Genomic DNA, 15,954 nt, shown 5'->3' with positions numbered 1-15,954 from the left:
CTAGCTACCAAATAAACTTTTTTTAAAAAAAGAATTTCCATTGTATAGACTTTTATATTTTGTACACTTTTAAAAACATCAGTTTCTGATTTTATATCAGTTAATACCTCAAATATTTTGTAGGTGCTTTTTGTTTTTAATATTCTCACAAGAACTTGTCTGCAATGTGCATTTTGGATATGTGTCTATATAACGACTAGGAACTTCAATATGGAAAACGATATTGCTATACCTCATTTCTGTTGTTTGCAGATACATTTTAAAGCTTTTGAAAAACACTCCTTAAATTTGTCGCTGCTGAAGCTACAGGGAAGCATGTACATTTCACCTTCTCCAAAATTGCTGAATTATAGCTGGAGACTTTTACATTATTGGAGTTTCCCCTCACTGTAAATGCATACAGGGGCTAGTGATATTTGTAACTCTTTTCTCCAATCCAAAGGATACATTAATAAAACAGCAGCATTAGTTATCTATCCAGATAATGATCTGCCACACAAACAAACTGGGCTGATAGTGGGAGAAACCAACCACGTAAGTGCGATATCAGGAGGTAAAACTTCAGTGGCTCAGTAGCCAGTTATTTGTACCCACTTATCTAGCCTTGGAGAAGTCTGCCTGGCCACACTTGGGCTAGTCCTGTGTGGAAAACCAGTGGTCACATAATTCCCAGCTTGTAGCACCTGCTTGGTCATCAGGAACAGATCAACAAGACAATCCTAAACAAAGTTACACTCATTTAAGCCTGTTGACTTCCATAGATTTAGGAGGACGTAATCCTGATTACAAAGGTACTGGATGTCACCTCAGGCAACCAGCAAAGCATTAATTTTAACAAGTCTCCATTTATAGTTTACCAAGCAGCTTTTCCACTGGTGAGAAAGGGAGGAAGGGGGTCCCCTCCGATTACCAAAAGGCTATGCTGGGGATCGTGGGAGCTGCACAGACTGAAGCCATGAAGAATATGGGTTGCAGCAAAAACACTAGCTGAACCCAACCTACGTTTTCCAAATCTCTTCCCATTCACTAAAACCATTCAGGGTGATGTGTTATGTTTACTTATGTTTCCACCTTCCCATGGTTTCATTCTCGTTTTTCTTGCTGTTGCCTTCCTGTATTACCTGTACACTAAACACACGATCACATCTCCAATTTAAACATAACAGAGAGGAACAGAAACACCACGCTGTCTTCAAAGATCTCCAAAAGCTAGAATGTCACCAGCAGCATTATCAAGATGCCAGCACTTCAAGGCCCCAGTCTAGTCTTTTCAGTAGTCACTGGAGAAGCAGCCATAAAATCTTGTGGTTACAATTACAGCATGACTCCCTCCCTTCTCCATCAGAGCCAGCTTAAAGGACAAGACTGAAAAATTAAAGTTCAGTAAAACATTGTGAGAGAGAATGACAGACAAGTGCTTTGTGTATTTCTCTTGAATGCTTTTCTTAAAGTTATAAATGCACACAAATTATAATACAAATGAAGATCTGTTGTTGGCTAATATGGGCTTACACTGTATGCCAACTTAAGATTCTCTGCAAAGAATTATTTTGATAGTTATCAGCAGCGCTAAAGTTATGTGGGGCTTCAGATCTCTAAGGATGATTTTGCTTCCTCTTCAGTCCATGAGACACCCTCACATTAATTTTTAAAAACCCACCTCACACACAGGTTGTGTGGAAATGAAGAGGCCCATCTCAAGGCAAAAAGGGGTGGGATGCTTACAACTGCCTAATGGCGATGGCAGAATACTTTATAAATGATATGCACACACAAGCTCTGACAAAGTTATTATATTCAATTCAGTAAGCATTTTTACTAATCTTTAAAACTTTGGATGGCCAAGCTCTTTCTTGCTATAAAGACAACTATTTATTCTTTCAGGATTCATCCCCCACGTGAAGTCCCATTTTGTGGCCGTCAAGTCTGCTTGGCTCTGGAATCCCTCTGCAGTTCGCCATTTTCAATCTGACACAATTAACCGAAGACGTATTTGATAGCGTTTAGCACAAGAGCTCACTTTGGACAAAGAAACACATTTCTTATGCAGTTTATTGATTTTGCCTATGAAAAATGTTTTTCAGTGCTGATCCATGAATGCTGAACAAAGCAGACAAGGGATGTCCACACTGAGGAGGTAACCTGCTGCTGCTTGCTAGTGGTGCAGGAAGGCAAAGGCCAATATATCTCCAGGGTCTCCAATGAGCTTGTAACTTGGCACTGGTGACGTTTTATAGATGCTGCAGCAAAGTACCAAAGCTGTGTTCCTTTTCATTTGCTATAAATTAGTTTTAATGTGTTTGTTTGTTTTGGTTCTGTGTAGATCAGGAGTGAGACTCTCAGCAAGAGTTTGATAGAGTTCATGGTCTCCCATCGCCTTTCTGTATAAACTTCAAAAGCACAAAGCCTTGGACTTTTGTGGAATATAGGCCAATTTCTTCATCACCGACAAGCGTTCCAGACAGTTCAAATCATTTCAGCTGCAAGACAACCTTTAAAAGGGGGGGAGGGAATTGAAAATAGTAAGAGCTACAGGACCAATCAGAACAAGCTTTGCAACTCCTAAAGCTCAATTGTCATCATAACCCTTTTAAAATATTTCCTTCTCCTACAAATCTTATAAGACCCCAACAGTTTTCATATAGTTAAGAGGCAGGAAGCTCTCCAACAAAGAGACAAAAATTCCACTTGCATAATTAGGCAAAGGAAGTTATTACCAACAGTCGCGTCCAAGAAGGAAAAACAAATACAGCAAGGGGACAGGGCGTTGTGACCCTTCGTTAAATAATGACTTTGAACTGAAACAGTTGAATGTTCTTTAACTTGTTCTTTAACAAGTCTTACTGTCATATTTGAACAAAGGAAAGAGGGAGTGTATTTCAGGGCATGATGAAGTTTGCAGTCTGAACATGGAATGCAGGATGCATTATAGACTTCACTGAATTACATGGCACTGGATGTAAAGTAGGCTTCAAGGATGTATGGAGGAATCTTTACACGAGTGTGTGCGAAGGATCAGAGACTTGCAAACATTACCTACATAAATTATACTATTGCCAGCATCAGCAGTCGGCAAGGTGGGCCAACTGATGGGAGTTACAGCCCAGTAGGTCTGTCCCCATCTCTGACTACACTAGTGAGCACCACTCTGGCATGTTCAGCCTGTACAATAAAGACCAGAAACTGGGGTGTATTTGCCTATACCTTTGATAGTGGAAAGCTAACACAGACCTGAGGCGGCTTGGTGCAACTTGGTGAAACTCCAAGATTTTCCCATTAAAAGATGGACATTCTCTCACACATTGTACTTCTTGGGATTAGCAAAGCCTGAGACTACATTCTGTCATTTTTAATTGTAGGTCTTTGCTGAAATCCTGACAAAAGTAATGTTTAAAATAAAATTCAGAAACGGGGACTTTGTTAGTTCAAATAAATTGGGCATTTTTCTATTGCTTCTGTTCAGTTCTTTTCCTAATGAACTGACTTATGAGATCTGAGTTTTCCGCTGCAAGTGTAAACCAAACAGCATACAATCCCATTTTTGTCCATGTCATAGCAAAATACTGTTTTGCCTTGTAATTGTCAGCCTCTGCACTGATTTAACTACAGCATGTACCACACACTGGGGTGGGAGAGTGAACAGAGGAGAACCACTGAGCCACCTGGTGGGAAGGGCGGGATATAAATTACAAACAAACAAATAAATAAATGAATGAATGAATTACAAATAAATAAATAAATAAATGATAGTCTTCAAAATGGACCTTTGAGGCCAGGTTTCATCACTCAGCCTTGATCTAGGGTGTAATTTGTAGTCTTGAGCAAGTCACTACAGCTTTGTCTATTTACCTCTCAAGGGTCTTTATTCAATTCATTTACACCCCATCTTTCTCTCCAAAGTGGACTTGGTGGTTTACATTGTTCTCCTTGCTTCCAGCTTTGTCTATTTTACCTCTCAAGGGTCTTTAGAGATATTTATTCAATTCATTTACACCTCATCTTTCTCTCCAAAGTGGACTCAGTGGTTTACATTGTTCTCCTTGCTTCCATTTTATCAAAAAATAACCACACATATGTGTTCTGGTCTTTATTGCTTGCTTTCAGCAACACAAAGGATTCTAAGCACCAGTCTCACCATGGACCAACACCTCCAAAATTCACATCTGGGAGCCAGAAAAGAAAGGGAAAAGCTTGGTGGGGGGTGTGAAACCAAGGTACTGCAGGCCATTTGGGACAGGTGTGGCAAGTTGAGAAAAGGACTGTAACACAGGGGGGGAAGGGGGGGAATTATACTTTCTGCCCAAGGCTCACAAAAATTTGCAATCAGCCCTGAGTGGATCCATGAAACAACAGTAATAAGTCATGGTAGACCTTTGCATTCAGGGCACTACTGCTAGAGTAAATGGAAAAGCCCCCCCACACACCCTTTTTTTGTTGTTGCAGTTTCAGATTAAAGACAAAAATAGAATACATACTTTATTAGCAGCTTCCAATGCACTGAGCAGGTTTTGTAGCTCCTCCTTATTCATTTCTACAGAATACTGCTTCATGTCACCATTCTCCAACACATCCAGATCGAGGTTCAGAAGCGGCATTTGCAGCATTGAGAGCTTATCGCTAGATAGGGCAAGCTGAAGGGCAGAATAAAACAAATTCAGATTAGCTATAAAGCAGCCCTCTACAGTGAGTGAACCTCGTTCAAGCTGATATTTTAAAAGCTGCCAATAGTGCTCCTCTTCATAGTTACCCCTTCAGCCACTTGTAAAGCCCGGCAACTAACACACTGTTCTGAGCAGCTGAGCTTCTTTGTGGACTCAATCTACCCCCTTCAGGTGCAAAACTGTTTGAACAAGAAATTAATTGGTAAGGAAACCAAACCTAAACATAATTTGGGGGTTAAAGTTATGGGGAGATACTTTTACAGTTTCAGATTTAAACCCTCCTAAATCATGCTTAAGAAGATAGAAGATACTGGATTTATATCCTGCCATTCACTCTGAATGTCAGAGTGGCTTACAATCTCCTTTACCTTCCTCCCCAACAACAGACACCATGTGAGGTAGGTGGGGCTGAGAGAGCTCTCACTGAAGCTGCCCTTTCAAGGACAACTGTGCCAGAGCTACAGCTTACCCAAGGGCATCCCAGCAGGTGCAAGTGGAGGAGTGGGGAATCAAACCCGGTTCTCCCAGATAAGAGTCTGCACACTTAACCACTACACCAAACTGGTTCTTAACATTAGGCCAGTTAAGTTGCTCACCACAGATCTAAACAAAAAAGCTATGTCTTGTAATTATGTAATATGGGTACAGGGCAGAAAATTATGCACAAACACTGTCCATCCAGCATGCTTGCCAGTCTGTTCCTTGGCTACCCAACCCCCGCAGTTTTTTCCCTAAATATTCTTACACAAGCTGTCATCTCACCTTTAGTTGCCAGTCAAAATCCTGTAGCTGTGCAGAAGAGATGGCATTTGTTCTCTCAACCAGCGCCTGCCTGATATCCGGCTTTCTCCCTTTCAAGCAAGTCACTACTGTTTTTTGAGAATCAGAACTCAGGTCACTCAACTGCTGAAGAGCCTAGAAACGAGAAAAAAAAATATATGCTGTTTCAAAAGCTGAGGCACTTGCAAGAAAAATAAACCAAAAGGGGCAGTGATAACTAGATGCCACTTCTTCAGCTCATTACTCTCAGCGTTGTCTACAATCCTCAGCCGCAGTCCAACAGCCAGGAGTCACACCCGCACACACCTCTGCATGGGCAGAGTGACTCTGAGTCCCTGAGTAATCATGGAACAGCAAGCAGCTGAGAAGAAGCAGCAGGCACAGATGTTCACACGCTCTGCTACAAAACCCTCAAGTACCCAGCTGTACACTTCAAAGCCAGTCTGAGAAAGGGAAGTGCTGTTTGGCAGATTGTGAAAAATAAGGCTAGATGCAGCAGGGAATCTACCATCACAGGGCATAACTTGCAGGCAACACGTTTGTTGCTCGAGTTCCTTGGGGGCGGGGGGAGGGGAGCTGCTTGCTTTGCCTGCAAATGTCTGCATTCGCCGCTGCCTGTTCCTCTAAGATTATTTGGGGATTCTGACTGTCTCTGACAATTCAGGGGAGTGTGCATGTACCTAGCTTCTGGCTGCAGAATTATACGATCCTGGTTAGTACCACAAGCACAAACCAACCAAAGCCAAATACTTTTCATTCCTGTTTATTCAGAATGCTGTTTAGGTCTCCGTCTGTTTAGGTCTCTGTCCCAAGCCAGGGATGAGAACAAACCTTGGGTCAAAGAGCAAAGCAAAACAAACGATCAAACTACTGAAGGGAGGGTAATCCTCACTTCGACCTTAAACAGTATCTACCACCAGCCTTTTCCTGACTATATTCCCCAGCGTCAGAGTGAAGAGACAAGACTCTGAGCTTCTGTGGGAATTAACAGAAAGATCAAGCCTGAAAGGTGGGCTTGCAGTCTGAATTTTCAAACTAAGACGTTAACCATTAGGTAGATAGGTGCAAGACTTCTGGATTTAGTACTTGAGGCGGCAGGAAACAAGAAACCGCAACAAGTTAAAAAATATAATTGTTTTATTTAAAATGCAAAGGTATTTCTAAAGGACGCAACTTGTGAAGGATAAAACAGGGAAATTAAGCATAACCAGTGTAGCGAAACAGTATTCAATAGTTACCAATGTAATTCACAAAGCTTGCCAGGTTCAGCATCTACCTCTGGTTCTCAGAGATAAGTTGTTCTAAATATCTCTGTGAGAAAATATTTTGTAGGCCGCAGCCTGGACCAAGATTTTACAGCGAGCAAGACTTGTAGTGAACCATAATTCTTTACAGTCTTTCACTGTAATCTGTGTCAAGAGTCACTCCATCTTTGTTCCTCTTGCCATATGTATTCAATTTATAATATTACAATGCTAACGCTTGTGCTGTGCTATGCTGGCTTTGAAGCATCCCCGCTGCTTATCGGAAGGGAGGGTGGCATGTCTGGGAACTGGCTAGTTACTACGCAACCAAGGTCAGATGAGCTGAAGGAGATGTAACCAAGGGGTGATAACAAGGACTTGGGGTGATGACTGAATAATAGTGAACCCAAGCAAATTCCCCACTTTCGCTTGGTGTGCTTGGCTTGAATTATAATGGCTAGGGTGAGGGGTTATAAGAGCAGGGAACTGGCAGGAGAGCCAGTTCCAACAATGCCTGTATCTGCCTATGATGCTGGAATAAAGATCTTGAACTTCACTTGTCTTTTCCTTACCTCTGGGTCTGACATTTTGTTAGAACTCCTTCCCATCCGACTGGCCTAAACCCAGACTAACGATGGCTGGCGAACAGGACCAGGATATGGGGACAGCCAAAACCACTGAGGCGGAAGAACCAAAGCCTGAGGGGTCGAATGTCACTCCTGCCACAGAGACGGTCCAGAGAAAAGAGTGGGGAGAGTATTATCGGAGATCTGAGAGAGGACCCCCTCCAGCACCACCAGCTCTTGGGGCTACAGAGGTCCTACCACCCATGGTGGTTCCAGGGCAACGAGAGTGGAGGAGAATACCCCAGGGTGGCTGACCCAGGGGACGGTGCCACCGAGTGGGTGCAAGAAGGCCTCGCCAGCCAGAGCAGCCAACTGCGCGAGATGCAAGCCATGCGTGCCTTCTTGATCCAAGAGAATACCAAGACCTCCATGAGGTGTTCGATAGCCAAGAGGTGGACGAGCTACCCCCTCACCGGGATACGGATCGTGCCATCGAACTGGCGGAGGGGGAACCACTGCCCAAAGCCAAACTATACTCGATGAGTCGAGGGGAGCAGGAGGAGCTCCAAAAATTCTTGGAACTGAACTTATGTCGGGGTTTCATATGCCCTGCCAAATCCCCCCATGCCGCCCCAGTACTCTTCAGAAAGAAGAAGGACGGCAGTTTACAGCTTTGTACTGATTTTTGCAGGTTGAATGCAATTTCTATGAGTAATGCGTATCCTCTACTGTTCATTCAGGATCTGTTGGGGGAGGTATCCCAAGGGAAAAACTTTACCATGCTCGATCTCCGGGACGTGTACTTCCGGGTGCGCATCAAGGAGGGAGAGGAGTAGAAAACCGCGTTCAACACCCCGCTCAGACAATTTGAATACTTGGTCATGCCATTCGACCTCAAGGGGGCCCCGGGGGTGTTCATGAACTAGATCAACGAAGTGTTGCACAATTACCTCTATAAGGGCGTGGTTTGCTACCTGGATGACATGTTTATTCCCCGGGCCTCCCCTCACTCGTTCAATTAGTGATGGAGGTGCTCCAGACCCTGTATGAGCATAAACTGTTTGCCAAGCTGTCCAAGTGCGAGTTTCACAAAACAGAACTTAATTTCTTAGGATACCGTATCTCCACGGGGGGATTGGGGATGGACCCGAATAAAGTACTTGGCTTGAATCATAACGGCTAGGGCACGGGATTATAAGAGCAGGGAACTGGCAGGAGAGCCAGTTCCAGCAACGCCTGCATCTGCCTATGATGCTGGAATAAAGATCTTGAACTTCACTTGTCTTTTCCTTGCCTTTGGGTCTGACAATCTGTAGAACTTCAAAAACCTGACTGTGGTTGGATTATACCCTGGCAACTTTGTCTACATTGAAAGTAAAAGTAGACCATGTCTCTCCCTATCCCTCAATCATATGGTGTTTTAAACTTAGGCAATATTTAAGAGGAAAAGACAAAGGCCACAATCCATGTAATAGTTCTTCTCCAAAAGAGTGAAACTCTTCTATTTGCTCCCATTAATTTCTGAACAGATACCACAGGGAGAACTTCACAGCAGATTGTGCTCATCTGGATTTTCCACCAAAGCATCTTGAAGTCTTACAAACCATGTTATGCCCTTACTGAAAGAAAAAAACTACAAAAACCCACTCAACCTAATCTATATAGATAGCTGGCAGTAGTTAGAAGGAAATCCAACTCCCTTTTAAGATCCCAGAGGAGAGGAAATCCAACTCCCTTTTAAGGTCCTAGGGGAGCTACCAGGACTAATATTTAGGGTCTAAAATACGCTACAGGAAATTCAAACAGTTTGGCATGTATATTAATGTATCCCATTATGCTACCTTTCATAGTAATTTAAATAAGCAATGCATTTTACATTGGAGATAATAAAAGTAATCAAGAGAATATGTAATCTTTGCACAGCTACAGATGAAATCCAACTCTGCCAACCTGAGCAGGATGCCTGCTGAAGATGCATCAAGTTCCTTATAACTCTTCTATTAACAGATTTTCTTGTTGGATAAAAGTTTCCGCTGAGATAAAAATCACATTGTTTATTCACAGCTCATACCTCTTCATCAGAGAGATCTTTCCCAACCGTGGATTTAAAATATGTGGCAGCTTGCTCTAAAACTTCCATCCATTCCGTCAAATTCCAAACTGTGTTGTAGTCTTGGTAGCGAGGATATGCACGGCCACACACTCCATCAACTACTTTATGGAGGAACTGAAAGAGATAACATTTAAGGAGGTTGACTTGTGTCACTGGAACAACAACAGGGTCGGTTTTTTAGCTACAATACACACAACAGCAGAATTTCCACAGTACACTGATCTTGTCAGATCTCGGAAGCTAAGCAGAGTCATTTACTTGGATGGGGGACTACCAAGAAACACTCTGCAGAGGAAGGCAATGGCAAACCATCACTGTTTTCTCTTGAAAGCCCCTTGCTGGGATTACCGTAAATCAGCTGCGACACCAAAAAGTCCCACCAGTTTCAATGGGAGAATTTACAAGCAAATGTGCTCAGTTACATTTTTATTGTGAAAGTTCCATCGAAGCTAGGATGCTCAAATATGCCTTCCCAAATAAATCTTGGTTGCATATGATAGGCAAATCATGGACAGCACTCTTTTCATACAACTGCAAAAGGCACTGTGGACACCTCCTTCAAATACAAGAATACCCTGTCAAGAATCTTGCCAGTCATAAAACTGGCTAACACTCAACAGAGAACAGATTCAGGTGGGATATAAAACTACAATTCTTCTTCTTCTTCTTCACACTGCAGGACGGAACCATACTGCAGTGGTTCTCAATCCACCATTGTAAGGTGACAGGGAAGCCTCTCTGTTGGAAACACAGCAACAACAGCTTGGCTAATGCTTTTTCTGCTTTTGGTCAGTGCAGTGCAACATGCCTATCAAGTTTAAAGCGGACCAGTTTAAGAAAAACTGTAGTGAATAATCTGAAGCCTGAACAGAGAAATCTAAAGCAGGGTTCCAACACAAATTAACGCTGCAGGGTTAATTAGAATTAGTAAAACTGAACATGATGACGAAAACAAGTTACTGGGCAGAAGAAACTGTGCCTAGTATGGATGCAGCAAAATACTACAGGTAAGATGGTTCTTTCACCTGGTGGCTAGCGTGAGAATTCTTCCATGACATACGATTCGCTCTGCAACAATCCCATTCAGCAATATGTAATATTGATCTAAACCAAGTCATGGGAGCGGGAAATGCCAAGACCAGAATGACTCATAGTCAGCTTGCCTGAATGCAGCAAGCTCTCTATGAAAGGAACGCAAGGGGGGGCAGCTGTCAAAAATCAGAAAGGCAAAGTCAATGAGGGGGTTAAGAGAAAAATTCCGAATATGTTTCACGGATCATGGGGAGACTTTGTTCAGAAGTGAGAAGCACATGTTACATCTCCTTATGATGAATCTTCCGTTCAGATTCTTGCTCCACTGCAATAGTTTGTGGACAAATCAGTCAGGCTACTTTGACATGGAGATTTTTGTCCATCCTGGTTTCCAAAATGGAGTTATTTGTTTTCATTGTGCTGGAACAGTCCTGTTTCCAGGGTTTTCCTACCCAACACACACTCCATCCAAAATCTCTTTCACAGCTGTCTTTTTGGAAAGAAGTCAATTCAAGTGCATTGAATTGCAATCTGGAAGGAATGTTATCGGTCTTCCTCCTGCCATTTTCTCTGCTGTCAGCCCCTCAGAAGCACCACAGTCCCAACATATTTTTCCTGCTGCATTACTGGAGAGATTTTTTTCAAGTTTTTAAACTTGAAACTACAGCAGTATTACAATCTGTTTTATATCCTTATAATGGCTTATCTAAATTTGCATAAGTACCAATAGATTATTACAGCATTGTAATATTATATTTATTTTATTCATTTGTATCCTGTTTTTCTCCCCAAAGTAGCTTATATCCATTTCCTCTCCTCCAGTTTATCCTCACAACAATCCTGCGAGGTAGGCTACACTGAGAGAGTGTGACTTGCCTAGGGTCACCCAGCCAGCTTCTAAGGAGGCATGAGTGGGAATCGGAATCCAGGGCTCCCAGATCCTATTCCCAGATACTCTTAACCACTGCACCACACAGGAACCATAGCACCGTATTTATCTACTGCCATTTATCTATTTCTCATTTTAACAAAAGCATTATAATGCCACAGAACAGGGGTGTCAAATTCATTTGTTATGTAAGCCGGATCTGACACAACTGAGACCTTGTTGGGTTGGGCCATGCCAGGTCAGGCCAGGTCATGTCAGGCCAGGTCATGTGTATACCTATTTAAGATTAGGTAGCAGAGATATAAACTTTACAAAGGACACAGACAAACACAATTAATTAAAAAAAAATTAAAACATGCTTAAACTTTTAGCGCTCATTGGTCTTAAAGGTGATTTCTTTGTATTTCTCCCATGGGATCCAGGGAAATGGACAAAGGAAGCTCTGGCTCTTTCCTTCCTTCCCCAGGGGACTGGGAGGGGAGCCTCAGCCAATAGAAGGAAGAGAGACTTGGCTCAGTAGCTCTGCTGTGTGATTAAGAGAGCCCAGAAGAACAAGCTCTGCCTTCCCCCCTTTCTCCACAAGGGAGGAGCCCCAGCCAATGGAGAAAATAGAGGCTTTGCTCTGTAGCTCCTGAGCAATTGAGCAAGCCTTGCAAAGCAAGCTGTTATGCAGAAGGAAGCAAGAGACATGGAGAAAGAAGTCGATGACAGCCAGTTGCTTAGGAGCCTGATAGGAGTCCTCCATGGGCCTGATTCGGTCCCAGAGCCACATGTTTGATACCCCTGCCATAGAACATGCATGGAAAAAGAGGGGGGGGAGACAACATTGCTATGGCAGCTGCAAGAATCATGCTGATGTACAGTCTCTGCAAAGCATTCTGTGGAAGCAGCACCTGTGGAAGCTCCATTACCAACACACATGCGTCTGCATTTGCAGTGCCAATGAAAGCAGCACTAAGAATCTGTGTCTATGGAAATAGCCTCTGTCTCCAAGGCCTTTCAAGAGAATGGGGTGGAAGAGCCCGGGGGGGGGGGGGTAGAATGGACAGCTCCACTTCAGACTGTTGGGGGTAGATTCCAGCTTGTTATTTTGCAACTCCACACAAAAAGAAACCCTGCACAGCACAGAGAAAAGTTCTCCCTTGCTTTTGTCTGCAGTATTTTGGGGGGGAGGGAGGAGGCTGAGCACAGAAGACTATTCCAAAATGCATCCTTCCACACGTAGTCTGAAGTGATGCAGTGCATTCTACCATTTTGTCCTCCTACCACCTCATTCTCCTGTATATGTGAATTACAAAGTTCAGGCAAACTAGAACAATTACATTTTCACTAATTATTGATATTATAAATCTATGCATCTATTTGCTAAGTGTGGCCCCATCTGCAGAACTGGGGTCACGCGGCTTACCCAAAACAGATCTTTCTGCAAATTTGGGTGACCCCACCCCCAAGTTCGCCAAAAACTCTGATATCTTTAAAAAATACACCAGGGGAGTACTTCCCCAAAAGTAAAATAGCATACTCCACACTGCTGTAGTTACCAAGCTATATCCAGGTGTGTGTGTAGTTACTAAGCTATAACCATGGATAGATATCTGCCACCTGAAGGGCATGCATCTGGTGAGATGAGGTGAGCTGTAATTCCTCAATCTCATGATACATCAAATAGGATAATCTTTTGTTTTTAATGTAATACTTTTATTACATTAATAATGTAAATAAAATAAATCATAAAATGCACACATTAAAATAAATTTCATCTCAAGAGCTTGCAGTCTGGTATATCAAGACACAATAGGGAAGGAGAAACAATAGGGAAGGAGAAACAATAGGGAAGGAGAAACAATATTTTAAAGCACCAAATGATTCCTCCTTGTTTCAGTTTCACAGGGATATACCAAAAATATAAAAGGAACATACCAATGTTCTATAGGAAGAAGAAACAGAAATCCTCAATGAACAAGGGTACAGTTAATTGTCAAGAGCGAAATTATTTGGTAAGGCAAATAATGTCATAAGATGACAGAGGCCTATGAATGACAATCAGAAAGCAAAGCAGGGAAGAATAACAGAGACTGCTAATTATTAGGGGTGTAGACAGTGGGAAATTTCTCTCCTCCCAAGTTGACTAGGACTCTGACAGTCCAATTCCATGCAGTTTTTCCACTCAAGTCAGTGGGCTTAGACTGGACAAAAGGTGGCACAGTCAAAATTGAAAATCCTGTGCACATTTACCTGTGGAAAAGTACCCCAATGGAATTTATCTTGTTACAAGATATTACTTATGCTGGTTTCAAAACAAAAGATCATAACAGTTTTTATTTCCCTTTTGTGTTTAGACAACATTAAATTCTGTGCCACTGCCTTTATTTATACAATTAATTTATACTGCAGAGTGCTTCACTTTATCATAGGAATTTATCTAAAAGAGATCCAGTATGGGGCAGTGGTTTGTGTCATCCTGGGATATGGGAGAGGAAGGTTCAAATTCCCATTCTGCCATGAAAGTTTACTGGGTGACTTTGGATCGGCTACTCACTCTCTATCAACACAGGGTTGTTGTCCTGAGGATAAAATGGAAAAGAGGAGAATAAGTCAGAAGGCCAAGGAAGGGGGGGTTTAGGTAGGAAGGTCCTCAGATATAAGAGTCCACCATCCCAAGCTGCCATTTTCTCCAGAACTGACCTCTGTAGTCAGGAGACGACTTGCAATTATCGGAGAACTCCAGGCATGGCAAGGAAGTTGGCTACCCTAAGCAAATAAATGTCTTTGGCATAGGCCCACCAAAAACTACAAGGCACCAAGGTGGGGGTGGGGAGGAGAGGGAGAGCTCAGCTCCAGGTTGGAAAATTCCTGGAGATAAGATAGACCCTGGGGAGGGACCTCAGTGGTGGTGTGATACCAAGTCCACCCTCCAAAACAGCCATTTTCTCCATGGGAAGATGATGATATTGGATTTATATCCCGCCCTATACTCAGAGCAGCCATAATCTCTTCTACCTCCCCCCCCAACATACACCCTGTGAGGTAGGTGGGATATCTAATCTCTCACATCTAACTCAGCTCTAATCTCGCATCTGAAGGTCAGTTGTAACTCCTAGAGATCTCCAGGCCCCTCTTGGAGGCTGGCAGCGGCAACCTTAGGAGCAAATAGGAAACCTCCATGAACAGAGGCAGTCTACCCTTTAAGCACCAGGTGATGGACAGCAACAGCGGTGGGGGGGGGGGGCAGCTGTGCGGTATTCACCCAACCACCACCTTCATGGCCTGCTTGGGAAATTGATTCCCAGAAGCTGCCAGTCCAAATGTCAGCCTAAGCGGCCTATGGTGGAATCGAAGAAAGCAAACTCATGCTTCGGATGTGACCTCTTCAAACCCCAGACAGATAGGGTTGCCAAGTCCAATTCAAGAAATATCTGGGGACTTTGGGGGTGGAGCCAGGAGACATTGAGGGTGGAGCCGGGGTGTGATAAGCATAACTGAACACCAAAGGGAGTTCTGGCCTTCACATTTAAAGGGACCACACACTTTTTCAATGCCTTCCCTCCATTGGAAGGATAGGGGCACCTTCTTCTGGGGCTTATAGAATTGGACCCCCGGCCCAATCTTTTTGAAACTTGGAGGGTGTTTTGAAGAGAGTCGCTGGATGCTATGCTGCTAATTTGGTGCCTCTACCTCAAAAAACAGCACACACACACACCCTCCAGATACCTGAAGATCGATTCTCCATTATTTTCTATGAGAATAAGTCTCCATAAGGAATAACGGAGTGCCCAGCAGACATTTCCCTCTTCCCCCTCCCCTCTACGCTTTCTGATGACCCTGAAGCGGGGGAGGGCCTCCAAAGCAGCCCCCACCTGGGGACTGGCAGCCCTGCGGACGGAGGAAGGGACGGAAGAGGAAGGCGGACCAGGGAGGCCTCCAGAAAGCACCGCTTAGCCCACCCACGGCCAGAGAGCGGCCGCCTCCCCCCCCCCCTTGAGGGGCGCCGCGTGCACCTCCCCGCCCCCCCCCCTCACCTGCAACGTCTCCTCAGCCGACAACTTCTCCAACTGCCTCATGATTAATTTTTTCCTCCCTTTGCCCCGCCCCCTTTCCGCAGGCGCCTACCAGGCGGGAGGCGAGAGGAAGACGGGGAAGACCGACGTGCGGCAAAGCACGTGACCGTATCTTTGCCCCGCCCCTCCAGGCCCGGCAACGGGAGAAGATCGCTTCCGCCTTTGCTGCCTCCTCCCGCTTTAGTTAGGAGAGGAAAGCAGAGCGCAGGCGCGAAGTGCGAGACGCCGGTTCTTTTCTCAGGGAGTCTTCCCCCCTCCCCCCCCCCCCCACCCGCTTGCTATAGGAAAGCAAAGAGGAAAGAGAAAATTGTGCGGCCCGTAGAAGAAAGGTTCAGTGGAGAGCGTTTGCTTTGCGGGCATAAAGTCCTAGATTCAGCCCCCGGCATCTCCGGGGTTTGTTTTATTTATTTATTTTAGGTCATTTATAGTCTGCCCTATCCCAAGGAGGGCTCAGGGGGGATAACAACATTATAAAAACAATATGAATAACAACACATGTGAATAAAATAAAAGACAATTCAAGACTGCTCAGTTGGCAGTCCTGCAGTCCTAAGCTTTGCTCACGACCTGAGTTCGATCCCAGGTGGAAGCTGAGTTTTCAGGTAGCCGGC

The 15,954-nt window shown here is 43.9% G+C and overlaps 1 protein-coding gene across 1 annotated transcript; it reads right to left on the bottom strand.

The window, feature by feature from the left end:
- Positions 1–1,418: 1,418 nt before the first annotated feature.
- Positions 1,419–15,553, bottom strand: COMMD8 (COMM domain containing 8). Its single transcript, XM_060246301.1, has 5 exons — positions 15,305–15,553; positions 9,323–9,478; positions 5,424–5,576; positions 4,476–4,631; positions 1,419–2,492 (listed from the first exon to the last, which is right to left on the bottom strand). The coding sequence occupies exons 1-5, from the start codon at positions 15,344–15,346 to the stop codon at positions 2,472–2,474; spliced, it is 528 nt and encodes a 175-aa protein (XP_060102284.1). The 5' UTR covers positions 15,347–15,553; the 3' UTR covers positions 1,419–2,471.
- Positions 15,554–15,954: the final 401 nt, after the last annotated feature.

Source organism: Heteronotia binoei, chromosome 9 (assembly GCF_032191835.1).
Source record: "Heteronotia binoei isolate CCM8104 ecotype False Entrance Well chromosome 9, APGP_CSIRO_Hbin_v1, whole genome shotgun sequence".
Classification (NCBI taxonomy): Eukaryota; Metazoa; Chordata; class Lepidosauria; order Squamata; family Gekkonidae; genus Heteronotia; species Heteronotia binoei.
This window is presented reverse-complemented; position numbering and strand designations above follow the sequence as displayed.

Bases quoted from the DNA above. Each gene is read 5' to 3' on its own strand.
- COMMD8 (XM_060246301.1), bottom strand. From the start codon at position 15,346: ATGAGGCAGTTGGAGAAGTTGTCGGCTGAGGAGACGTTGCAG. The intron at 9,479-15,304 runs GTGAGGGGGGGG...TATCTCTTTCAG, and splicing joins CGGCTGAGGAGACGTTGCAG to TTCCTCCATAAAGTAGTTGA. The intron at 5,577-9,322 runs GTATGAGCTGTG...TCTCGTTTCTAG, and splicing joins AAGATCTCTCTGATGAAGAG to GCTCTTCAGCAGTTGAGTGA.